Below are 26,460 nucleotides of genomic sequence, written 5' to 3'. Positions count from 1 at the left end.
TGTGGTTTAATTGAGGGTGAAAGACTGTGATTTTCACGAAGGGCCCATTTACATCTATGCTGAAAGTTGCTTTGATGAAGAGCCTGGCTGGGACCGGGAACCAGAGCATAGGTAGACAGGAATGGCTCGGGGGAGTTGGGGGTCATAGCTGAGTTGGAGTAAGAGGTTACTGGATTCCCTCCAGTAGATTTTTTTTGTTGTTTGTGAGGGTTGTGAAGTTTAAATAGGGGTTAGGGGGACAGCAAGTCTCTGGGAAAGTAAATTAGCAAAATAGTGTGAAGTGACTGTCACCGTCTCTGAACACATACTCAACTCAGAACCACTTGTGCAGAATAGAATAGAATAGAAAGCCTTTATTTATCGCTGTATTGTAATGTGAGAAATTTATAGTACCACTCCACAAATTCATAAAAAGAAAATCAAGGGATCTCAGGGAGTTAACTATAACTGAAGCAAGGACACTTGTACAGCAGGGACAACGTTAACTGGGCTGCATCATTTCAGAATGTGTGACTCTTTAATCTTTCTGTCACTGTTTCAATCTCCCTTTATATTTCGATAAGCATCAACATCGATATAGAAATAAGGTACATGTTAGTTTTCATCACGCTTTTTAAATTTGATAAAAATTTGAAGGAGTAGCTTGTCTTTATGGGAAGCAGATTCAATATTCATGTTCTGCAGCATTGAATGTACATAATGAAATAACAGCTGGCCAAAAGAGGTCAAAGGGTCTTGATCACCCCCAGGTGGCTGGTTGCAGCATAGGCCATGAAACCCGTCTCCTCCTTGTTAGTGGATGGGACATGCTTCAAACTAAAAAAGTCATCCGATAAATCTATTTGACTCAAAGATGGTTTCTGTCATTTTCGGTAGTTCTTATCACACTGATATATATTCAAGTGTCATTTGAAACATAACGATCGACAGCTAGCCGAGCCGTGATGGGTTGTGATTGTTTTTTGTCAATAGGATCTTGCTACTATGGCTCCTTCTCATGATCCCTATACTGTACTGACTCCGGCTCCAAATGCGCAAGATAGCAGCGTTCAAATCCAGACTATCTTCGTTTCATTTCTGGATTGTGGGAGGAAGTGGAGACGCGGTTGTTGATTTATAGAATATTATGTGTAGAAGCTGTCACATTGAGGACAAGATTTTCGTAATGCTAACCTAGGATAACTGATTGTCTATTTATTTTGCAGATATGAGAGTGGTTATATGTAACTTTTTGCAAGAAAGCAAAAACAGCGTTGTTTCCCAAATGTCAAAAATGCAATAAAGCTATTGTGCAAACAGAGAGAATAGAATATGTCTTATTCTTCTTTTGCTTTACATCGATATTTAAAGTTATAACATTAAATAAAGAGTCACCACTGCTATCTGAACTCCTCGGGCTGAGCTTGATGCCTTGTCCTAATCAGGCTCATTTCACAGCCTGTAAAAAAACAGACAAGAGTGTTGGAAGTCACAAAAAAGGTGTTCTTCATTTCCGTCCTGCCCTCCCAAAATTAAAGGACAAAGATCAGAGAAGGTGTTTCATTGAAATATTAACACAGGTGATCAGAGGGTCTCTCAGGCTTCTTCTGGACTAACTCCGCCGACACTCCCGCAACCTGCTCTGTGTTTCCGACCACTTGATGATTCAAACCAGCGGCCATTAGAAAATAAGGAAAGGCTCCCTTAATTTGCCCCATGTGGCCAGAGTGAGCGACAAAAAGAGGGTGAAGGTGTAAAAAAAAAAGGACAGCCTCCGAGCTTGGTCAGTGGACAGTAATGGAGCTGATTTGATGGAGTTGCACAATGCTTCACCGTGCACATGAAGGGGGGGTGACAGCAGAGGTCACGGGATTGGAAGGGGAAGGGGATGTAAGTCTTTCCAGGTGTCTGTGAAATGAGGACAACAAAAACCCTCAGGTAGGAAAATAATTTACTTGTTTTTTGGTTTTGTTTTCACAGAACAAACTTTCCTGAGTGAGAATGGATAGGGGCTGGTGCTCGTCGCAGACTTTCCAGTTTGCTTGAAATGGTTATGAATGAGTGAGGTGGCCCCACCCCACAGCCCCCCCCCCCCCCTCTCATTTTCAACACCCGAGATGCCGGCCCTGCCCAGGATAAAATGCAGGACGACTCAGCCGGTGCCTCCACAGAGGAGAGGACTGGCCGACTGACTGCACACAGCAGAGCGCGAGGCCATTAACTTACTGCTTCGCTGCCCCGTGCTGGCTGACACACACTCGCTGACTGCCACTCAATCTGACACATACAAACACACTCTCACTGCCTCTCTCTCTCTCTCTCTCTCTCTCTCTCTGTCGCAAACACACACACACACAAACGCACACACACACACACACACGCTCTCTCCCTCCCATACTCACTCACTTACTCACTCCCTCTCTTTCCCTCTTCTCTCCCAGTATCACACACTCACGCACACACAAACACACACACACATACACACTCACATAGAGTCAGTCACCAACGCTCATTCAACCGCGGGCCAGCAGCTCAGACAGGCACCTTGTTACTATCCAGCTGGAAAGAGCAGAGCACTGTGAGGTGCACACACACACGCACACACACACACACACACACACACACACACACACACACACACACATACACACACAAAGACACAAATGTGAGCATCCTCAAACAGCCCAGGACTTTTTATCTGGGGACCAGGAAAGAAGAAGGAAAGAAGACAAACTGAGAGACGAGGAGCAGGATTAAAAAGGAACTTTTAAAGGTGGATTCATTGAATTACAACACTTTCTGAAAGAAGTGGACAAACAGACAAAAAGGACTAAAGATGACAACTGGAGAAAAGAGCTTGTTTCTGTAGGGAGGCCTGCTGTCAGCACGGAGTGGACACTGGTTGTTGGTGATATCCAGAGGGTCTGCGGAGAGAGTGCAATTTTTCCCTCCCTTCAGGACTCCCACCCTCCTGTCATCCCTCCACCAGGACATCTACTGATCATCAGCATGCCTACAGCTTGCACAAGGTGCACCTTGGGAGTCTGACCCACCATGTGCAGATGGACGCTGTCCGTAGCCCATCTCTGTCCTGAACCTACCCTTGACACCACCACTGCTGCAGCCTCCGCCAGGCGACTTCTCCCCCTACCCAGTGCAGCCTCCCTTTGCTTGGCATGCTTCACTCTGCTCCTGGTCACCACTGGCACTGCCACAGGGGCCTGTCCTCCCGGGGTAGGGCATGAATCCCTACAGGTTCTCACAAGTGGCATCAACTGTTCATGGACATTGGAAAGGCACACTCGCAGTTACAATCACCTAGAGGGCGATGTCCGACTACGGCGGCTTTACTCTGCTAACAAGTTCTTTCTGTGCATTGACAAAACAGGCAAGGTGGACGGCACTCGGCGGAAAAACTACGCAGACAGTAAGTAGCTGGCACAGCCTAAGTGCATTCTGTCTGTCACACGTGTGTTGAGTGTCAGAGATGACGTTCTCAATTTTACTGTTAAGCTGGACTTGCTTATCTTTTCACTTTTATAGCAGTTCATTGGGATATCCTGAGGTAATATCACCACCGAGCTGTTTGTGTTGTGTTTAGAGCAGAAGCGTTGCTAGGTAAGAAGGGAATACACTTGTTTGGATATAGGCTCCTCATGGGACAGCCGGCCCTGAGTTTACAAGAAAGCTGACTTGAGGAAAGACATTCAGCATCAGTCGGCGATGTTAACTGGTGACGCGGGAAAAAAGCTTGAGTTTCACTGAGGATTAACTTGTCAAAACTGTGATGGAAATGCATCGTGTAAGTAGCAGGTGTAAGCCGAAACACATTCTTCAAACAACTGCAAACATGGATTCATGTGTTCTATGCTGAGACGGCAGATTTGAAGTCGGATATAAACTAAGAAAGCGCTTATACCGTGTATGTGCATTTATGACTGTGCGTTTGAAAAGGTAACAGCTTTGGTCTATAGCAGTGATTTTGGATTGGTGTATGAGCACTTTACTGACAATCATTTACCGTCAACTTATGCTCACAGACTCAGAGTCTGCTGTCTCTCTCCAACCCCACATCTTGCTTCTTAGCACCTGCTCAGCCAGTACATTTGTTGAACTCATGTGTGCAACATGCACATCCACATAGACCCAGGTTTTTCTAGTGGTATAAGCTTCTTGGGTGTGTCTGTCCACGGTTGATCCTTGACCAGGTCAGAGAAGCCGACTGTGGTCACGATCTGACCTCCCTCTCCATTAGTCACTGGCTGACTTACGGACTGGATAGCCCTCAGAGACATTTATGCCTTTGACGGTAATATTTATGTATTTGGTCATTAATGCTTTTTACCCAAGTGGGTGAGTCAGATTTTCCATACGGCTTCTGGTGGGCAGGAACAGCTGCTGCGTCCAGTGTCAGGTCTGATGCCACAGTTTCATCAAGCTAGAGCTGCAGACTGGATGACATCTGTTAACCTGTCAGGATTAGTCATCTGGCAGAATCTTTTAAAACCACACACACACACACAAACACAGAAACCCGCAAACACACACACACACACACACAGATAGGAAGTCATCTTCAGATGAATTATTACTCTGTTAAATTTAGTCCTGTGGGCGTCTCCCAGTTCAGACATTATTTTCCCATGTTAGTTGTAATGTGTCAGCTACCATAATAAAATATTTCTCTCAAATAAACTTGACACTTTAAAAGTCATGCTGGAAGACTGGTAGCAATTTGGAAACATGAGGGAGTTCAAATTTAAACAAGTGTTCAAGGAAGGCAGCTAAATTGATGTCTGGGCATTGATGTGAGATGCCTTTAATTGCCATATTATGTAATTTATGCTTTGGTGATTGGAGCTGCACTCTTTGAAAAAGTACAGTCCCCTTAAACGTAATGTCCTCATACCCTTTGACCATCATCCTCTCATTACCTTCAATGGAAAGAACGATTCTTTCAGCGCTCAGACAGAGCGAGGGTGTGTACCTGCACCCTGAGCTGAGCGCTGCCAGACCAGCGGTCATGTACGCTTTGCCTTGAATTGAAAAAAACGCTCCTTGTGGTAAGTCTGCAGTTGCGTCTATCAATGGGAGTGATCTAGTTTAAAGGCCATTTTGAGGTCTTGTCCTATTTCTGAGTGGGACTACCGTTTCTTTCATCAAATACCCAGATCCTTTCTTGATACCGATACAGTGGCCACGCTGGACAAGCAGGAAGTGCTACATATTTAATGACAAGAGCAGTGGCACAGATTCATCTTACACAGGAAAGAGGATGCATTTCTCCATAAGATTCAATCAATACATGTTCTATCTGTTGTATAAAAGTATGAAACAGCACAATGCAAATGCAAACATTGAAGACATGTGCTTGTATCAGGCATGATGGCTTGGAATGTGTAGCTGTCAGCTCAGGACTGTCCTCCCGCAGCCTGACTGCAGCTTCCCAGCAGTCTGGCCGACCCCTGCTCTGTCCTCTGTGTTGCCCTTACGCCCTTGTCGACACAGCTATATTACCCCAACAGCTCTGCCTGCTACACCCAGGCTCCAGCCCTTCACCTCCACCCCACTCAGTTTTTCCAGCACCGACTCCCAGCTCCCTCTCAGGTGTAAAAACAGTTGGAATTAGTCAACAGGCTCTCGGCTAATTGAGGCTGGAAAATATTGTATCAATCCCAGTGGAGCAGGGGCATGGAACAGCTGAGGGAAGAGGGGAGGGGGACAAAGGCTGTTTTAGAGGGATGAGAGAGCTGGCCAGAGTCAAAAGGGAGACAGAGAATGAGAGAATAAGTACTCTTTTGTTTATCGAACTTGCAGAGTAACTCACAAGGATTTTAGAATGACATGAAGCAATATTGTGAAGGAGTCATTCAAATGGGCTAAAGGACAAAAAAGAGATACAATTTGCAGGGTGCTGAAATTCAAAACTATCAGTTACAGCAGTGAGGATAGACTTAATATCAGTTACATATCCAAAGTGCTCTGAAAAAATATCAGGTTCAGGTATCTGTTCCTTATCAGAATAAAGCATACACGTGTATCACACTTTTACAGCTAAGCAGGCCATTTATTAATCAAACTATTAAGATAGCAATCCGATAAAACTGACTCCAGCCTCTGAAACCAGCCAATTTCCAAATAGTGCCACCTATAATTACTATCCACCTGATCAGCCAAGTGAGACAAGTACAGTAGTTTGACAGATGGAAGGAGAGGGCTTCGACATGTTTTTCCCTTTTGACCTACGGCAAAGTAGCGCATGATCGAAAGGAAAAACACATCCAAGTGTTTACAAAAGCTCAGCAGGCAGGTATGCATCATATCCTGGCCTGGGTCATCAGTCATAGCCTGCTAATTGGACATTTCTGCAGCACAACAGCTGCACAGCCACACCCAGCAACACGCTCACAATCAATAACAACAGCAGATCACACAACTGTGAGAGAGTAGAGTAACCAAATTCAAATTAAATTATTATGTGTAAAGTGATTGTATTTTTTAGACTTTAATTAGAAGCCTAATTTTTATTTCTGCCATAATTTAGTGTCTGTTTTTAGATCACCACCCTACATATATTTCCTCTCATTTTAAAGGATGGACTGTTAAATGTTGGGTGTGTGTGGCTTAAGGCATCAAACGCTTGTGCGGTCTCCAGGTAGTGACAGCCCATTCATCCTTGTAGGAAATAAGGTCACCTCACCAAACCGGCTATAATCGCAGATGTCACTGAAACCAGACCTGCTCTATTCTGCCCCTGCAACCACACAACTCTCGCAGCCAGGGCGTGCTGCGTTTACCAAATGTCCCTCGGTGTCCAACATCTCACTGTTTGATGTGAGAGTTTACCAAGTTCATGAGCGTATTTAACTTGGATGAGACCCACAGGAAGAAAATCTTCCAACCCGTAGAAATGTGTTGTGGAAATGATTCAAACGTGTTGTAGAAAGGGGGAAACTGCAGACAGATGACTAAGTCCAAGGTTTGACCAGTCTGACATCGGAGGCAGTGACGAGCATCTGTTCATGAGGCGGTAAAATAGAGATAAATAACAAATCCGGAATCACATATGGATGGTTGCTGACTTTTTACCAAATGTACAAAAACATAGTTTTGTGTAAATGCTAGGACTGGTGGATTCGAAGATTGAATAACTCTACTGTCATTGTGCAAAAATTGCCATCTTCAAATCGTATTATGCCTGTTATAAGTTACCAGGCAAAAATAAAGCAACATAAGACAATTTTTGTTTTTTAATACGGAAAGGAATTATAGTCCCTCCGAGATTCTAAGCAATGTTTAGCAATTTTTAAATGAATGATTCACTAAATCGAGAGCCAGAAAGTAAAAATACATGAATGTCTGATCTAGAAAATAAATAATAAAACATGTAAATCCATTGCTAGGACACATTTATAGGGCTGTAATTGAATGTGATTAGCAGTACAAAAAAGTTCATCACATGCTGCAACTTCCACATCTAGGCTTTAAAATTTGATATTGAAGTTAACTGCTAATCTTTTGTATATACATGCAATGCTATGCACACACAGACAAATATATAGAATACATAGTTGGGTTATGCTAAACCCGTTTTTTACTTTGTCATTGAGCCTAACAATATTCAACTTTATATAATTGGAGGCACATTGTGTGATTTTTGTGAAATTAAACAGCTTTTTGATCAAGCCGCATGTCAGATGTTTTGTCAATGGCATCCACATGCTACAACGACAGACATTACAAAATGTCTGTTCTGCCATTTTAGAGGTCTGTGAAAGTTTATTCTACCCTGGCATTCCTACATCCTCACCATGACTCACTCCTGCTCGCGCTTACATGGGGATGTGTGACTGGATCAACAGCATCGGGGCTGGAGGGGCTACAGAGGGAAGCACCTGGCTGAAGGAAGTGCTTTGGTGTTTTGAATCGGGAGAATACACATGTTAATGAGGCTAGGAGAAGGACTTGGGCGTGCTCTGCTCAGTATTGAGGTGGAAATTAAAGGCTAGAGGAGTGCTGGAGCGTTTCCCGTTGCTCATTAGGCATTATGTAAGGTTTCCTCTGGGTCGTCTCAACTGTGAGGGGATCCGTGGACATTTTGGATGCCAACGGGAGGGTACAATCCCACGAATCATGCATTTATTATTCTACTCCAATAGAGACAGTGCATGAACTCAGCCGATGGGAGACACTTGAGAATCGACCCTTTGCCAGCTGTTACTGGTGTGAAGAGGCTGAAACCTAAATAAATCATCTCTGGCACACACACAGATGGTGAACGTGCATGTTAAATCCTTTACAAATGCACTAACCATCACTGTCCTGGGAACATTGCAGGACAAGAGTGTCGGTGTCACACTAATTAGCCCGGTATCACTGGTCTCTGCCACCAGGGTTTGATGGCCTATCATGAATGGGCTCTGGAAATGTAGCAATTAGTAGCTAAGAGCCTTTAGCAGACTGTCTGCGGCTCCTCTCAGAGATTTACTGGGTTCATCAGTAGGTGTATAGAGTCTGACTTTGGCAACGTCAGTCGATTCCTTCATAATTCTGGACAAGGGGACACAAAGGAGAGGCCTTCGTGGTGCCAGTAATCAGCTCCTTGAACATTTGAGTCATCGATAGAAGATGTTTGCCTTGGTGTTTTAAAGAAGCTCGTAAAACAATTTGATTCTGAAATTCTTGGAGGAAAGAGTGTTAACATGAAAAAGCGATTAAAGTGTAATACAGAACGATTGAGGTTTGACTCTTTAGTGTTTGGTCCAGAAAAAATAACCATTATACTTGCTCATATTCTTTCCAGTGAGCAGACTGTAGTATATCAGCTGCCATCCAAAAACTACTCCCTCAATGATTTAGATGCTTTTTACACCATTGTAATGAGTCAGAATAAATTACAGTAGGGTAAAGCAATACTGGAGGGTCACAGCCAAATGCAGAGTTTTTTTAATGGGAGTGAAAAGTTTGGCCTTCTCCCAAATGAGAACATATTAGTGCTGTTAATACTGTGAATGTTTTTTTTGTGAAAGGTGTAAAATTAGTATTAGTTAGATCAGGTGGGAACAGTCAGCCAGCTAGTCTTACTCATGCAGCAACACATGTTTTACATCATTCGCCAAAGGAAATACTCACAGAGGAGCAGCCACCACTCACTACTCATGCACATACACACACACACACACACACATACACACAGACACATATTTGCACTGACATGACCAGCACATTGAGTACTGGGAGACAGGTCTCGCCTCAACCTCAGCTAGACCAAGACAGATTAATGGTTTTATTTCGAACCTTCCAATAAAGCCTCTCACCTCCCTGCTCAGACTGAGCCAGACATCATGTCTTGGACGACGTTTAACCACTGGCCCAGGAATATAGAAACTGAGGGAGAACCCCTGCGGTAAATGGGGAAAAAAGAAACAACTTGGCATCCTTAAATACAGCTACAGCTCACCGACAACAGCTACATGAGTTTAAAGGTGTTCAAATTTAACCTGAACTCACAAGGAGCCAGGGACTAGGAAGCAATAATAGCAGGAATGTAATGCACCTGATGCCCACGAGGCAGATATCCCTCCCTGTCCAGATCATAAAGAGAGCAAAAGAGGCAGTAAAATCAGGTGCCTCAGTCTTTCTCTTAGGTGACATTCTGGTAAATCTGGGGCTCCCCACCCTTTTTCCCCTGTGAAGTTATATAGCCACAGGAGCGCATGCATGGGAGCTCCCTGAACTTTCAGCAGACTTCAATCCCTCAATCACACCCAGCCACAAACACCTCTACCTGCCCATCAGTTTGCATGGCTAAATATTGACTTGATGTTGAGCAATCAAGTCATAAACAGCTTGTGCATTACAACAGCTCCTCGCTATGTGCAACATACTCAAAATGTGTCGAATCATGAAAACACACCTCTGGATGTGACATATTTGCAACTCATCACACTCAAGTCAAATACTGCACAGGAGAGACCCGAGGTGACCCAACTTTCCTTATCATGTAACCATCAAGCCATGTATGTCTGTGCCCCTAGAGGAATCATCCAACAGTCAGGCTGGTGGCCTGAAAGAAAAAGTCACCTTTGTTGCCAACCAATCCAATGGCTGATAAGATATTTCCTTGTGGAACAAAGTGGGACACTGACCAACCAACCAACAAGAGCACAAGATTGTGGCCGGGGGGGGGGGGGGTATCCCCTTTAAACCAAAATGATCAAAAAACATTCCCCTTCAATGACCTGTCAAATTTACTCCCTCTTTTTACTCCATAAATCATTTACCCTGTTCAGCAGGGAAGGGTTCTACATAAACTTGGGTGCTTCCGCTTTTGCTGTCCGTGCTCTCGCAACAAGTAAGTAACAAGCAAGGGTGTCACCCCTCACACCCCCACCCCCAGTGAATCAGGTCCAAAAGTTACTCATCAGGAGATACACCTCAGAGTAATATGCACGAGAGCTTTACATATGGACGCCAGGAAGATCCACCCTGGTTGAAGAATACCAAATCACCTACTGAATACGGGCCATGCACCTCCTTGTACATATGTCGCAGCATGCAAACCATACGGACGACTATGTTAAAATACGGGTAAACCTACCTTGGACTAGAACTTGAGCTGAAAGTAAAAAATTCAAATGAAACTTAACTTTGGATTATATTTTGGATTTTGATGATATTTGACAGAGAGCAAACAAATAATCTGTGTTATTTATTTCCATTAGATTAAAAGCATCTATGTTGACGTTTGCCTGTGCCTCGAAGTCTGAAGCGGGGAAGTTATCTGGACTAAATAACTGTTGCAAATGCGCTTCCTGAGAGTAGAAGTCGGATAATTAATGCAAATGCGGGGAGTCTAAAAACAGCAACTCCAGTGCAGGTCCATGCGTAACAACAGAATGAGACTACACACAGCGTCTTCTCTGAACTACATTACACACATCCACCCGTACCTGCTTTTTATCTGTGAGGCCATTTCGTTAAACGAATGCGAGTAGGATGTGAGTATCGTGTCAAGGCGTTTTGAACGTGTGTGTACTTTTAGAATGCATGTGCCTGTGTTTATACTTGTGCCACTGTGGGAGCATGAAGTGGACCCTAAACCGAAAAAGATGTGCTTTTCCGTTCCCTAATGGTTAATACGAACCAGACCTTACCTTGCACTGGATACAGATACATTTGTGTGAGTGTGTGTTTGCATGCACGCAGACATGTGCAAGCTTTTGTGCACACGGGTGTTTTTCCCTGTCTGGAAAGTCATGCTCCTCATTAGGACACAGAGGGTGGCAAAACGTGTTGCAGTGATATAGTTGAGGCAGTACAGTGCAAACCATGTAACAGTCATACATAGTCACAGAAACCTGTAATTGTCCCGAATGGAGGCTACCTGCTGAACAACTAGTACAAATTTGAGAAAGTGGACATCTATCTTCATCTAGGGCATTTTTTCTGGATATGATTTAACTGAACATCTATTACTCCAGAAAATGTCCAGAAAATTTGGTGCGGACAATTTCAGAAGTTTGCCTTCAACATAAGAAGAATGTGGCAGTAGGTTTCATGTCAATAAATATCATCAGTCCTATATGAGCTCACTTTGACATTTTCCTGACATTTTATCAGGGTGCTGGCTGGGAAACTACAGTTTTGCACAGACGGACGCTGAACGTGAAATGCTAATGTAACAATGCTGGTGCTCTCTCTGTGGCCCTTTCTATCTGTATGCACATAACTTTCACTACCAACTCTCTTTTTTAGTTTTTTGTCCACACCTTTCTACACCTCATCATCTCTCTCCCTTCTGCTGTCTCCATTTCTCCCTCTCCTCCCCTGCAGTGGATAGGGTTGGGGTCAGGCCCCTTTGACCACTGGAGCAAGTGACAGCTCTGACATGGCCCTGATTTCACTCTTGTGCCTTCTGTCACCTTCCCGTAAGCCCATCTCATTTTAATAATGTAGATATGGAGCAAGCTCAGACCACAGAATATATTCTGTGTCCTAGTGCTCACTCACCGGAACCTCGCTGCACACCTGAGACTCACATGCACACACTTACCCTTAGTACCACTCTCCAAAATAAAGGGACTGGTTCAGCGTGCTTCATAATCACAAAAATACAAATAAACAACAATTAATTATTAATTTGTTGTTCACAAAAGGTTTAAACACTGACATGATTAATAAGAAATCATACAACTGACAGGCTTCACGCCCTCATATGTCGCTCACCTACAAGATCTGCGTTGGTCAAATCATTTGCTTTAAGAGATTCATTATCTACCTTTAATCTCAGGAATATGTTCCAAACTAGACACAGGTCCATTGTGTTTTAAATCGACTGCTGGTTTGGTTCAAATGTGACAGATGTGTAAAAAGTGGGTATGAACTCTTTTTACTGAGAGCCATGTGAAGGTGAATGCAGGAAACTCGAAACATGGTCTTTGTGTTCTCCTGATAACACTTCGACTGGTTGGTGGCTGAATCTGCTCTGGACAGCCATCCAAACCAGTCACAGATGCAATACGCAAGCTTACCGCAAATTTGTGGCACTGGGGAATGGCCGCGGCCTAATGTGGATCCCGCCGGCCCAGCAGCCCCTCCCAAGGTACCAAAGTGCAGGAAACTGCAGAAGCCGTGAGTCACAAAAGCTCTCAGTGGGCAGATCTGCTCGTAACTATCTGTGAAGCCTTTGATAGCTCGCCGTGCGCTTGTTACGGATGTGATGGATGATTTGGAGGCAGTTTGCCCTCCCCGTTCTAGCTCCTTGATTAAAGAAAAAGGCCTCTTGGTCTTGGGATTGCGGCCCCTCAGTGCCACACAGGCGCAGACGAGCAAGCAGGCTCCACACTGCCTTCGTTAACCTTTTTCACCTCTGTTATCCCATAGCCCCCCTACAGCAGCCCTCCACCCCACCACTCTCCTACTGCCTCAGAGCATGCTCTATACCCTTTGCCCCCACCACGCTTGTAAATGTTGGGGTTTGATCAACAGAGGGCCTCTGATTCAGCATCCTGGAGGTCCTTAATGAACTGATAGATGTTCCATTTCATACAATCACAGCTCAGCATGTCCACGGAAATCTGTGTTCAGAGGTAAAACTACCATTGAATGCATAATGACAGCAAATGCAGGTTACTGTTCGGTGGGGTTTGTGGTAGAAGACATTTCAGTGCTGCCCTTTGACCACTGACAGGGGAGTTTTTTCTCTACTTCTTATTGTCACTCCCGGAAAATTACCTTTTACTCCTATTTAGTCCCTGTTGGTGTCATTATCAAAGTTTAATTGGCTATATAAGCATTGTGTTGGAATCCGAATTGCTCAGACACACACATGCACACATACAAACACACACACATGTGTATCCAGATGTGGATGGGGATTCTGGAGTATTGGGTCAGCCTGTCTGGGGATAAATCAGACAAACTAATCTGTCCTGTGAGGGGATGGAGGGTAATTGGTCACATTTGACCCCGGGCCTCGCCAACTGTGGGAACACAGGCTTTATCTTCCAGCGGTAATTGGCTAATGAAACACTTCCGGAGCTCTTCTACTAGATTGCCATCCACCGGTTGGTATAGGGTGAGGCGTGTGAGTGTGTCTGTGTGGCCAAGAGTGTGTGTGTAGTCCAGAGAAAATGGCAGGATGCGGAACTCCCTGTGGCCATCTCCATGACTTTATCAGAAGCATCAAACTCATGAAGCCTGCAGCACAGTGATTCATTGACAGAACACATTCATGGCTGTGTGGTTGCCATTACAGTTTGAATTTGGTCTGAAGTAGAAATAGTTAATGTGATTCAAATAATCTTTGACCTGAGGCATGAGTCTTTTTGGGCGCATGCTGTAGCCATGACATGATGTGTTTGCAGCATTTTAGTCAAGCAATGGTGGAGAGGTGGTGCATTACAGTCTAACCCTTACATTTTAAAGGCTGTGTGATCATTTATCTGGTCGAAGTCATGCCCACATCAATCGAAATACAAGAAAAACCAGGGTGGGGAGAGTGAGGTCTGGGGGTGGGGGGGCACTAAGAAAAAAAGGCTAAAGTTACGTTGGTGAGACAATGTCTCTGAGGTCCCATCAAGTGAGCCATTCATAGATGCAGGTCTACCAGTTCGGGGAGCCAGGGAGACACTCCGACAGAGTGGGGCCCAGGGTGGCCTTGTCTTTTTGTCCCAAGCTGACCCCTGCTCTCCCGCCTGGCCTCTACGCCCCTCACCTGGCCTGTCCCAGCGCACTGGTAACAGGATACCTGTAATTTGCTCTAATGGCCTTTGAAAGACCTGACTGGGCTAATCCCTGGAGTACTTCTCCCAGCAGCACCATATGAAAGGGTGGGGGTAACAGGGCCGAGTGCGAGTCCTGAAAGAGGACCAGCCTCTGGATTGTGTGTGAGAGAATGTCACCCCTTGCGGCCGGGGCTGGGGCCGAGGGAGTGTGGGAGTCAGCTTTCAGCAGATCACCACCATGTGGCTTGTTCACAGGCTCCAAAAAACAGGGCCTGGGCTTGTAGAGACGTAGATTGTCTCTGCCTTACACCTCCCTTAGTGGCTCAGTCTGGCAGGCAAGGGGAACGGCCAGAAAACCAGCCTGCGCACAAGTATGGAGTGCACTTCAAATTGTTTCCAGACTCTTTTTTGTAATTTGTGCTAAGGTACTGTAGTTATTCATGTTTTACCCATTCAATAATAAAGAGATTGATATCCCCGATACTGAAGAGGGAATGGTTTGACCTGAGGTTTGACGCCAAAGCAAAGAAGTCTATGACTTTGTTCAAGGAGATGTATGAGTCATGGAGATGGAGACGAGAACATTATACAGCAGGTGATATTGAACTCTGATATGGTGCAGGATTTTCTATCTTACACTAATCTGCGTAAAACATTGGTGAATGCAACACATTTTCTTAAATCACTGTTATGAAGCTGTTTGTCTTGCAGAAAGGCTTGTTGCCATAACTGATAATAATAATTTACTTTACTACTACTCCATTATAATAAAAAATAGATATAACAAAATCATTGCTGTACAATAGGCCCTCATCATTGGCTATAGAATGATATATTCAAAAAAGACAGAAACAAAACAATCTTATCAGTCTCATCTTCACTGTCATCCCTCCAGAGATTTCGATGGAATGTGGGAACAGCAAGTGATATGTGGGCAGGGAAGACCTGCCCTCTGCCAGTCTTTTCTCTCCTTTCTTCTTGTGCTTTATATCCATCCTCCCTGTTTTTTGGACAGGGTGGGCCACCTGCGAGAAAATGTACACACACACACACGCAGACCAGTCTTTCATGTTTCCTACTTCCTCAGGTATAGAGGACATTGTGTACAGTCATATTTAAATGACAGCACACAAGCGATTTGGAAAGTGACAGCATGTTTAGATCTGTGAAAAGTTCAAGAGCACTAGAAAGAAAAAAGGGCAAAAATAATCCTGTTTCTTATTTCCTTTGCTGTGACTTAAATTAAGTGCTTTTTAAATTGTGTTTGATCAAAGCCAGCACGAGTCGAGCTGAAAGATTCCCAACTGTCCAGGAATTCTGAGCTAAATTGGGCGAAACACTGTTCAGGCTTCCAGACGGTCTGAGCTCATTTGACAAACAGAATAAGATCTCAGTGCCAGGTTACTTGGCATGTTGGCTTGGACGTGCTGCTTTGACTCACATGTGGCTGATGATCACACTGAGGCTCATTATTAAGCCTACATCCATATCACCATGTTTTCTTTTGAAAACACATCAACTCTCCTACAGATACGCCTGCCGTCCACACTAGTCTGTAGATTTAGAGATGCAAAAATTTTAAAACGCTGTTGCAATTAAAAAACTTCAGGGATGCTATGTAATTATGACAGACACTTACAACTGCGTACTAATTGGGTCTCCGTTATTATTGTAATCCGTTATTATTGTAAAACGCGCCCTATTTAACAATAATAACGTCCTATGCCCTATTGTGCAGTTTAATTCTGATACAACCGCGCACATGTGTAGGTGATGAGTTGAGAACAGTAGGCTGTGAGCTTGATGTGTGTGTGTTTGTGTGTGTGTTTGCGTGTGTGTGTGTGTCTGTGTGTGTTCAGTTCAGCTCTCCTGGGCTTGAAGCAGACACATCTCATAGCTGCTAGAGGATGAATAAATCATCTGAGTCCAGTGAAAATTAATAGCTATGATGCATTTCCAGAGACCGGGTGCAGACAGGCTAGAAGGGAGGGAGTGATGGAGTGACCCAGGGATAGAGCCAGACTAAAACAGAGAAAAAGTGAGGTACAGAGGGGCAGTGAAAAGCAGGATAGCAGATGGGAGACAGGATGAAAGACAGGTACATTTTGTGTAGGAATTGACGGAAGTGCTGCCTATAGACCGACAGCTGCTCTGCACACGTACACACGCACTCTCTCTCTCACACACACACACACACGCAGTAGTGCAGCCCCTTTTAAAGACATTGTAAATTTTGTTGCTGTCCAGAAACCAATGAGGTCATCACAATGTGTATTTTGAGGCTGATCACACCTATTCAAACAAAAATGAATGTAATTTCACCAGCATGTGAATCAAACACTGTGGACAGTGACTTTATGTGTTATATACAAACCCTACCATCAGCTTTAACTAAAATAATAAAGCCTTACGTTTTTATCTTAGAGTGAAGCTTCCCCTGATATCATGATATGGTCATGACAAGGTGTTGATGTAGCTGCATAATAAAACTGCAATATGAGATGAACATAAAGTACTACTTATAAATGGGCTCATCATTACACAAGTAATTCAATCAAAGAAGACCAAAATTATAATGTCCCTTCAAGACATAGGGCAGAAAACCGTTGTGGCACTCCAATCAGTCCTGTTTTAGCTTTCAGAGGCAGATGTTAGACACCTGTTCAGACGTCACTCATGTGGGACCAAAAATGCTTCATGCTCAGAAGTTTCTGCCTGTAGAGAACTGCAGAAGATTGTACTGGTCAGATGTGTTTATAATAACATTAAAATGTCCAGAACATCATAAACTACATGTTTGTGAACAGCACATCAACACAGGCATCTGCCCTGGTCATCAAAACCTCTCAAATCTTGTTGTTTTTCCAAACTCACATTTTCATTGGCATCTTCCGCATCGGCTTACTCTGACATTTTTAGGACATTTTACACGGGGTCTGCCAGGAAATGCTCTAGAAATTGTCAAGAGGAACGGACTTGGACTTCTCACGTGAGTTCAGTGCAAGTCTGGGAGCAGCTTTAGTGTTTCGTAATGTTTTGGGTTTAGCAACATCACAGCTGGAGAGATTTTTCACTGAACTTGAACTAACCTGTAAACAACTCAGTGATCAAACATGACAGTTGCCTGGCCAGTCATTTTTATCTTAGTCCTTTGATAAGCCATTGATCAAATATATAGTTTGTGGTGCTTTTACTGATAGTAAACATATGTCAATAAGTTATAACTTGAAAAAGCTGAGTACTCTTAGATGTACATTGGTTCAAATCTCTACTGTGTTGTCATTTTTGGGACAAAAGAAGAAGAATTACTTAGTGGCTCAGTCTGGCAGGCAAGGGGAACGGCCAGAAAACCAGAAAACACATGATGCCAAAACTGCATTGACATATCATAATCTTTTAGGTTGATATAGACAACTTGTTAGAAAATAGTTAGGTATTACTTATTCCACACTTTCAATGAAAAGGGTTAGGGTTAGGGTTAGGGTTCTCTCTGCCTTATAGCTCTGTTATTGGTCTCTTCCAACCACAAATATCTGACTTAATAGCTGCTAAAAGCTCCACTATGTTCACCAGCTTGTGGCTAACTATTTCTGCACAGTACAGTACGGGGTTCAACATAATAAACATTGGTTTCAAATACTAGTGTGCATCAGGAAAAAGCATTCAGCTAACTGGGTTGACAATCTGGTACCGGTCGGGTTGACAAGTACCCAACTCAAATGTGAAAGGCTGGCAGCTGTGTTAAAATGTATACAACCCTCTCAGTATTGAAAGTAACCAATTCTACAATAACTGCCACTGAGGGCTCAGCACATTTCAGTCCGTAAGGCTCAAAGTCCAATTAGTTAGGTATTTGATCAGAGGAAGGTCAGATAGACAAAGTCATCTGGACGATATGCTTCTTCAAGGTGGTATATTTACCACTGCACTCAAAGGGATTGGTGTTTTTTTAATGTTTTTGTGCTTCCACCGTAATCCCCTGGTTAAAGCCATAGTCTGTGCTTGTCCTATCTGTGTGTGCCCGACTGGCGTCTGTACCAAAACACAAAGACTCAAGATAGCTTGGAATAATGTAAAGAAAGTTTAGGACCAAACATATATGTTAAAGATATATGTTATCAGTGGATGTAGAGCATTAATGATTTTTTTGCATGTCAAAGCAGATATTGCATGGCTAAATTTATGTCACATGGACCTTCATGACAATGTGAATGTGGAAAGTATCTAAGTAAAAGTAACATATGGAGCGACCTGAATGTATGTACATGTTGTTGTAGCTCAAGTACACATGCATGTATTAAAAGATGTAATTTACCTTCTGCAATTTAAAAGGGAGAGAAGCTAACATAACTATTCTGCTGCTAACAATTTAAGTCCATCACACCATGCTATTTGTAAATTATTTCTCTCCTTCTCAGCAGCAATTTCATATTCCACAGAATATGGAAGATCAGCTTTCATATCAGCCAATGAGATCATCACTGACAGATAAGATAAGATAAGATAAGAAACATTTATTGATCCCAAACACATGCACACATGCATCTTCATGTAGTCACACTACATGCAGATGAGGGAAATTTGTCCTCTGCTTTTGACCCATCTGGTGAACATCGCAGGACACACAGAGCAGTGGGCAGCCATGCACGGCACCAAGGGACCTAGTATCATGTGCCACAAATCGGAAATACTAGGATCCTGCTATATGAGCCTCCTGAGCAAACATTAATCCATCCGTCACATACAAGATGAGATGAAGCGTTGGGATTTTTTTTTCAACAAAGAATGAGGTCAACGTTTTGGCAAATTTGATTCACTGAAAGAGTCTCAGTTGAAAATCATTTGGGAGAGGGAGTGCCCTTTTTAAACAAGAGTACTGCAAGAGCAGTGGTTGCTTTATGCTTCCTGTGTGTCCTCAAAGCCACTGACACAGAAGCAGCGATTCTTGCTCACACACCTCTTCTGCCTTTGATTAGACATCACAAGCTGACAAGCGGACAAGTTCACAGTTTGTTGTCGGGACATAAACAATGGCCTCTCCCTCAAATCAAGGTCATGGTAACATTTTATGGGCAGTCAAAGAGTCATTGCTTGAATTTCATCATCGCTTGTACAACCATTTATTAAATCTCTTTGGGTGCAAGTATTTCAAACCACAGGTACATCCACTTTTAAATCCAACTGAAAAATCAAATGACAACTGATATCTGGTCCAAATTCATTCATAATTAATACATTTGTTGTGAGTGTTTTGGACATGTAATGTAATTGTGGGTGATAGTAAGTTACTTATGGTTAGGGCTTTGCCAATTTCTGTACTAAATAGACGTTATCGTTCGAGAATTCTTTAAGTTGATGGAGGAATAGCCACAAGTCTGCTGAAAGGTTTCGACGCTGTTAGATGACTCATCCAGAACTTTGCTTGAAGCACATTCAGGCTTTTAGTCGTACTCGGAGGCAGTGATGAGGATAGTCAATGAAACTGTACAAGCAACTGTTTTATTCAATTGCAAGTTGTGTTTAAAGCCATTTTTAAATTAATGTCAGGTTAGCTTGCTTCCACTGCATCAACATGCAAATCCACCACCTGGAAGAAATCAGTGAGAATATCTTCCATTCTATTGATTTGATGAAGAGTATAAAATGTTTTTCTTGTAAATATACATATCTTACAAAGCAATGATCATCGGCCAGTAGCTTTGCAAAGTTGCTTAAATATGCAGGGATATTTTTCTTTTACGGTAAAAATTTTAATTGTACACAGGTAACATTACCCTCTGGAATAATTGATGAAAACCTTCCTTCTAAGAAAGTTCCTGCTAATGATTGGTTGGTATATTACTGTACGTTCAAGGGTTAACAAGTTTCCATATCACACGACCGGTGAAGGCCTCCACTAGAGCCTGCTCTCATGGTAATCTCTCAAGGTGTTTAAAGCAAACGTGAGTGATGCAGCCTTTGTCCATGCTGATACACACAGGCGAATGCTTCGCCCACTACCAGACCCTTCGAGGGGGTCATGGCAGATCAAAGGTGCTGGTCACAGCCATTAGGCCCGGCAGCCCAGACCCAACATGAAAAGCTTGTATTTTGAAAAGGAGGGCAGAAGGAAAAAAACAACAGGGCCCTCTTCATTTAAACTGCAAGCAAACTGTGAAATAATTGAAAAGGTATGTCAATCAAGAGCAGGAGCACAGCGGGAACTCCGAGATTCCCAGGCTCCGCTCTGGTCGAGCACTGAGCCATAGAGGGCTGCTCAAGGGGGCAACCCAAGAAATTAAAGACCTGGGAAAAGGAACAAAAAGAAGACAGGAGGAAAGGAGCAGGAAAATCTCTTTTTCTCACTCCCTTTGCTCAGTCTTTCACCCTTTTCTGCTTTAAATCTGTGATGGAAGGAACCATTTTGCCACACTTTGTGGAGCCCTATTGAAAATGCTTAGTCATTAATAAGATCTTGTCTAGCTCTTCACCTCTCAGGTGACTAACAAAGACTTATTAGAGGGGAGGGGGGCAGCCTTCCCACCACCACCCCATCCCCCCATCTTATACCCAGCACCTTCACCCTGTACTGGCTCCCTCCTCCTACTCCCCCATACCAAGTCTGATAAAAGGGAACCCCGTGAGAGTGTCTCTCTCTGTCTTTTCTGCCTTTTTTTTCGAGGTCAGAAAAGACTTGAATGATCTGACGATGGGCTAACGTCCAAAAAAATGGGGGACGGAAAGAAAAGAAAGAGTAAAAAAAAGACTGGGCAAAAGACCTTTTCTATGCTTTAAAAATCCCATAGAGAAGAAATAAATAGCAAGTCCACAGTTGACTAGACATGTATAGTGCGGGATTTGCTTGTAATGGCAGCTTGAGCTTCTTGACAGTCGCAGCCAAAACATGTCAAAGGTTAAGAGATCTGGCCAATTGCGAGTGGGAAGCCAAAAGCACCTTTTTCATGAGCTCAATAGGGCCATCAGTTGATACTTGCTCTGCAGAATGCGGTGAAGAGGTGACCTCTAGTTCTCAATGCGACTTAAGAACAAAGAGGCAATTTGTCTCCTTTGCTTCTCGCTTCTCTACTTAATCATCACCAAACAAAAATACATTTCATTTCATATTCCTGCCTGTCTGCATAGATTCATTTCCTAACAATAAATCAACCGATCATTTACAGATCATATGTCAAAAAAGAGGTTTATAAAGGCTGGAGTATTTCCAGGGAATACATAGTTAAAGTATTTTAAGTACACATTCAGAGACACAGGGCTATTTGTCGATATAAACCAAAATTTTTTTTTAAGGAACCAAAAGGACACGATTTACAAATTCTTAAACTTTAAATAGTGACATTTTTCTTTAAATCATCCATATACCTGGACATCTTTTAAAAAACTTATGATAAATGTTGTAAAATGTTCCATGACACTATATCAATTCTAAATTCCATTTGTTCAAGTCTGGAGGCCAAACTCAATATAGGCCTTCCTTCCACTAAAGTGACCTTTGTATTTTAGCAGTTAGGAAAACCCTCTAATAGCTTTCAGTGCCTCACTCTGATTTCTCAGGCTTCGAACACAATGGAGTGACTTTTCAAAGGGGGACTGTGAGTTATATGGATCTAACTGGTCTTTATAGATGTGTGGCCAAGCGTCCAGAGCCCAAGTGATTTCTGTAGACAACGTGAAATCCCCAGTTTATGTCCTCAGATCTTTGTGTCTGCTGGCTGGGCCACCGCCACGTATGAATGCAATGACATGTAGAGTAGTCCTGAAGAGAGGAAGGACAATATTTAATGTGCCATAAGGAAGACGTGGGGAGTTCTGTTGAAGTGCTTCAGAAAATGATTACCAACAAACCTGAAAACCTGTCGCAGTTACAGATATTGCACAAAAGATGCCTCTAATTTCCCCTCCAAAAAGTAAACAACTCAGAGTTTTGGATTGGGTTGGTACTTGTAATGTCTCAGATGTGACAAACTCTTGCTTCAAACACACCTACTGTGCCTGGAACTTAAACCAGCAAAAAAAAAAAAAAAAAAAGAGGCAATTACTGCTGGCACCACTTTCAGGCACCAGCGGTTTTCATAGGCCTGGACTAATCCCCCATAAATCCTTGCAGCGCTCCAATCACCAGCCGGGCCTCAGCTAATTGCTTATGAGTCCCTTGCACGCTCCAAGTGCCACCATAGCACACCCGGTGTTTGTAAACACAGCTCGTAAAGAGGAGACTGCCATCAAAGTGTTAATGTTTCCTCGGAGGATCAGAGACAACGTAGGAATGATGGGGGTGCAGCTGGGCTTGATACCTAGATGGACTCAGCCACCCCCCCCCCCCCCCCCCCCCCCCGTCCCTGCAGCTGTGGTGAGCTGAGAGAGGGCTTCATTTACACACTCCTGTCAGAGAAGAAAGACACTCAACAGGAGTTTGTGTTTGTTTACCTTTGCTGTCTTTTTACCCTTTGTACCTCTTTGTGTCCGGGACTAAAGTAGATGACCTCACTTGGTAAGCACGACCAGTGGTGTTCTGAAAAAAAGAAGAAAAAAAAAAGTTGGAGATAGTTGCTTGTTTAAAGTGATGGGAGAAGCAGATGTGTGTTTTTATGTTTCTGGTGCTCTTTGAGACCGACAACAGAAGGATGATGGTATTAGCAGCCATCCAGGACTGAGGCTACACACACGCTCTACGACATTTCAGTTTTTATACACATTTCTTGGCCATGTTAACACATTCAGTCCACACTGCTCCAGAGATTTCGAGAGCCTGAAACAGGGTTTGCAAATGTTGTTGGCCCTGTATTTGTTGGAAAATTCCTGCAACGTTTTAGTATGGTCAGGCAAAACCGGACATTTGTAAAGTATGACATTCGCTTCCTTGTTGGATCTTATCAGTCATGGCTCAACTACTAGCAATGAAGGCAAAACTTTCCTCACACTTACTTACATACAATTACACACATTGTTTGTCCAAGAATAGAAAACCCTGCTCTTATCACTATTGTTGTTTCTTTTTAGTATTCTCTATCAGTAACCAGCAAAAAACGTCCTGTTGCCAGAGTTTGTTTTAGTTTAAATTGAACGTAGTAGTATAGATATAGCCTTTGTGCCAAATACGATTATTTATTATGTTGGTGTCATCCGTACCAAAGTTATTCTCCAAGCATGACCGGTCTTTGTTATTGTAACCATGGCGACAAAGGCCACCTAGCCTTACTGAAGTCCTTGTTGTAACCCAAACTTGCACTCCAGTTGTAAGTCATAGGATTTATTCAACAGAGAGTGGTAACCTAGCTCAACCAACAAAGTTTTGGTTGTTTGTCAGTAGGACTGGGCAAAATTAATGAAAAGGTTTTCCATGAAACTTGGGAGGATGAGATACTGACCAAGAAAGAGTCCATTACATTTTTTTACTCCTAATATTGTGAAATAGACCGTTTTTGAAAACTTTTACGAATTTCTCAAGGATTAATGCATCGACCTTGATGAAAACAATCATGCATATATAGGGAACTGATCTATGAGTGTGTTTTTAATTGTGATGCGGCTTTGATTCATTTTTGGGTGCTTGATGTGTACATTCCTTTTTCATTACCGAATGGATTTAATCAGTAAGACTATTCAGGAACTCAGTCTACCCTGTACAAGATCTGTGTTTGTACAGAAGCAGCCGGGGGTTAGTCAGTTGGGTCCAGCTTTTATCACTCCTTCATTTCCTAAAAGCTTTGGGTCAATATGCCCTCCAGCCCCGTGATCTGGTGCTGCATTTACAGCATCTTTGCAAATCCAACGATCCGTCTTCACAAATATCCAGCGGGACAAAGCCTTGGAGGAGCAGCATAACATGTTTTATCTGCAGAGATGTGGTTTTCACGGGTGTAAAAAGAAGATTAAGTGCTCTGCTATCAGATAGCAGGCCACATAAGGGTGCTTTTGAAGGTGTAAGTGGGCAAATCAAGACAGAAAAAGAAAAACATCAAAAAAAGCTTCATCTCTAGCAATTAGTTTCTATTCAGGAGACTGTGAAAAGCCCTCAGGTCATCTCCAAAACAAGTCCCTGTCGTAGCCATGACAATGGGTGTGTGCCTTCATTTTTGAATGCAGACAAAAACCAGATCAAAAGAGAGCCACATGGGACTTGTTTGCAATCAGTGCCCACAGGAAACAATTAGCCCATCAGCTTGCCAGCTTTTTCATGGGGTGAAGTGAGTGAGAGAGGTCGTTTAAGTGGCCAGCAGACACAGGCGTTGTGCGCCCCAGTAAACAAAACTGGGTATCATCACGATGGAGTGTCACATCTGGAGTCAGGGGGCTTTTATGAATGCATGTAGCAGGGCAGACTGACACTGTGCAGGCTCAGACACTGCGCATGTCTGCCACAGAAGTGTGTGGAACATATTCTATTGTATCGTTCAGGACATTGGGGTACATTTGCAACACTATGCAATGACACTAAACTAAATAATTTTAACTTTTGGCTTTTCCAGTATAGCCAGACTTACACCTGTTGACCAAAATGCTCAGTTAATCTAAAAAAAAAGTCATTGTCTGTTTTTCTTGTCTTTGGATCTCTCTCCCCAGAGCATATGGTGGTATTGTAATCACTAATGATAGAGTGGCTTTTGATGGGGAACTCCCAGAGCTTGAAGTTTCTAACCAGACTCTTGTTCTCTTTTATTTTCCAGGCCTGATGGAAATCCGATCTGTCAGTGTGGGAGTTGTTGCCATCAAATCTGTCAGCACCGGGCTGTACTTAGCTATGTCCAAGAAAGGCACGCTCTTTGGATCGGTGAGTATACAACCTGGCAACATTGTTTCTGGAGGTCAAGATGGAATTGGCTGGGAAGGGGAGGAGGGTGATGGAGGTATATACGAATAGGGGTCCTAAATGAGTTCCTATCCAAACATGTTTGATTCTGCTGAAGTGAAATCTCGGGAATCTTCTGCTGGAACGTCAAGAGAAGGTTCAGAGTTACCATCAATCATGGCTGTACACCTGGGCCCTGGTTGATGATACCTGCACTTTGAGTATGCTTGTTCCACTGTCAAAATAGATATAACAGAAAAAAGAAACCCAACCAGCAATGACAAAGAGCCAGCTGGGCTCTTTTCAAGGTCTGCGTGTCATCTGCCAATTGTTGCTTTGCACAGCAAGCTTTCAAAAGTAATCACCTCTCTTTGTAGGTGAGTAAAAAGTGTGGTGTCTAGCTCATGCATTTAGATCTTAGCAATCAGGGACAAGCAATCAGTCAGACAGCAGTGATAAGACAAGTGTGTCTGACAAGCTAACACAGAAGATATGACAGAAATAGACCTTAAGATCTGGGCCTTTACTTAACTCTGCATTGTCCCATCATATCAAAAGGGCAGGCGATTCATGCTAAGCTCAGACTGTCCTGATCCTATCGCAGAGAGGCTCTCATTATGACAGCGAGATAACGATCTGCAAAAGGGAATGCAGCACTATCTCTTGTGGTTATATTTTGTTACACCTGAGAACTTAAAGGGTTGGTTCACCAAATCCTACTCACGCAAGTTGCCCCCAACATTTTTATTTTTCCATTTATTTCAATTTTTTAAAGTTTTAGGATATCGGATTTCCTCGGCCGATCCAACACAATAGAGTGTGTGTATAACAATTAAAACATCCCAGTTACTGAAGTAACTCAGTCTGTGGTCAGTTTTTATGAATGGGACACAGTATAAATTTAACTGGAAGGTCTGTGGATTATCCTGAGTAACCGAAATATTCCTTGATAGGCAATAATTTCACTGTCTTTTTTAATGCTTTCTACAGTATTATGTGGATAAGGAAGATGTTTCAGATACTGTCTCAAAATGTCACATCTACTGTATCTGCGCTGCATTTAGGAAAAACAACTCGGACTGCGGACTAAGAAAAATGAACGTAAACTAAATAATTTGTCATGGAAAATCTCACCTTAGCTGCACAACACCTGCAAAATATCGTACTGTAACAATATACATGGGAACTGGCCCCTTACAGCACGTCAGCTGGTAAAGACTCATCTATTATAACCTCCTCAATATCTCATGTCTATCTTCCTCTGATCACAGGTGAAGTACAACCCGAGCTGCAAGTTCAAGGAGCGCATTGAGGAGAACGGCTACAACACGTACGCCTCCCTGCGTTGGAAGCACGGCGGCCGGCAGATGTTTGTTTCACTTAACGGGCGTGGGAAGCCGAGGCGAGGTCACAAGGCTCGACGAAGGCACCCATCCACCCATTTCCTGCCCATGCTCCCATCCTAGC

The 26,460-nt window shown here is 43.2% G+C and overlaps 1 protein-coding gene across 1 annotated transcript; it reads left to right on the top strand.

Annotated features, from left to right (window-relative positions):
- Positions 1-3,033: 3,033 nt before the first annotated feature.
- Positions 3,034-26,460, top strand: fgf22 (fibroblast growth factor 22). The gene is made up of 3 exons (XM_062396011.1): positions 3,034-3,406; positions 24,872-24,975; positions 26,265-26,460. The coding sequence occupies exons 1-3, from the start codon at positions 3,034-3,036 to the stop codon at positions 26,457-26,459; spliced, it is 672 nt and encodes a 223-aa protein (XP_062251995.1). The 3' UTR covers position 26,460.

This window comes from Platichthys flesus, chromosome 9 (genome assembly GCF_949316205.1).
Source record: "Platichthys flesus chromosome 9, fPlaFle2.1, whole genome shotgun sequence".
In the NCBI taxonomy this organism is placed as follows: Eukaryota; Metazoa; Chordata; class Actinopteri; order Pleuronectiformes; family Pleuronectidae; genus Platichthys; species Platichthys flesus.
The sequence above is the reverse complement of the archived record's forward strand: the minus strand, read 5'-3'. Positions and strand labels throughout refer to the sequence as shown.

What these genes read in the sequence shown, in the direction of transcription:
- fgf22 (XM_062396011.1), top strand. Translation starts at nt 3,034, where the DNA reads ATGTGCAGATGGACGCTGTCCGTAGCCCATCTCTGTCCTGAACCTACC. An exon ending in GCGGAAAAACTACGCAGACA is followed by an intron (nt 3,407 to 24,871) that starts GTAAGTAGCTGG and finishes TTTATTTTCCAG; the next exon opens with GCCTGATGGAAATCCGATCT. An exon ending in AAGGCACGCTCTTTGGATCG is followed by an intron (nt 24,976 to 26,264) that starts GTGAGTATACAA and finishes CTCTGATCACAG; the next exon opens with GTGAAGTACAACCCGAGCTG.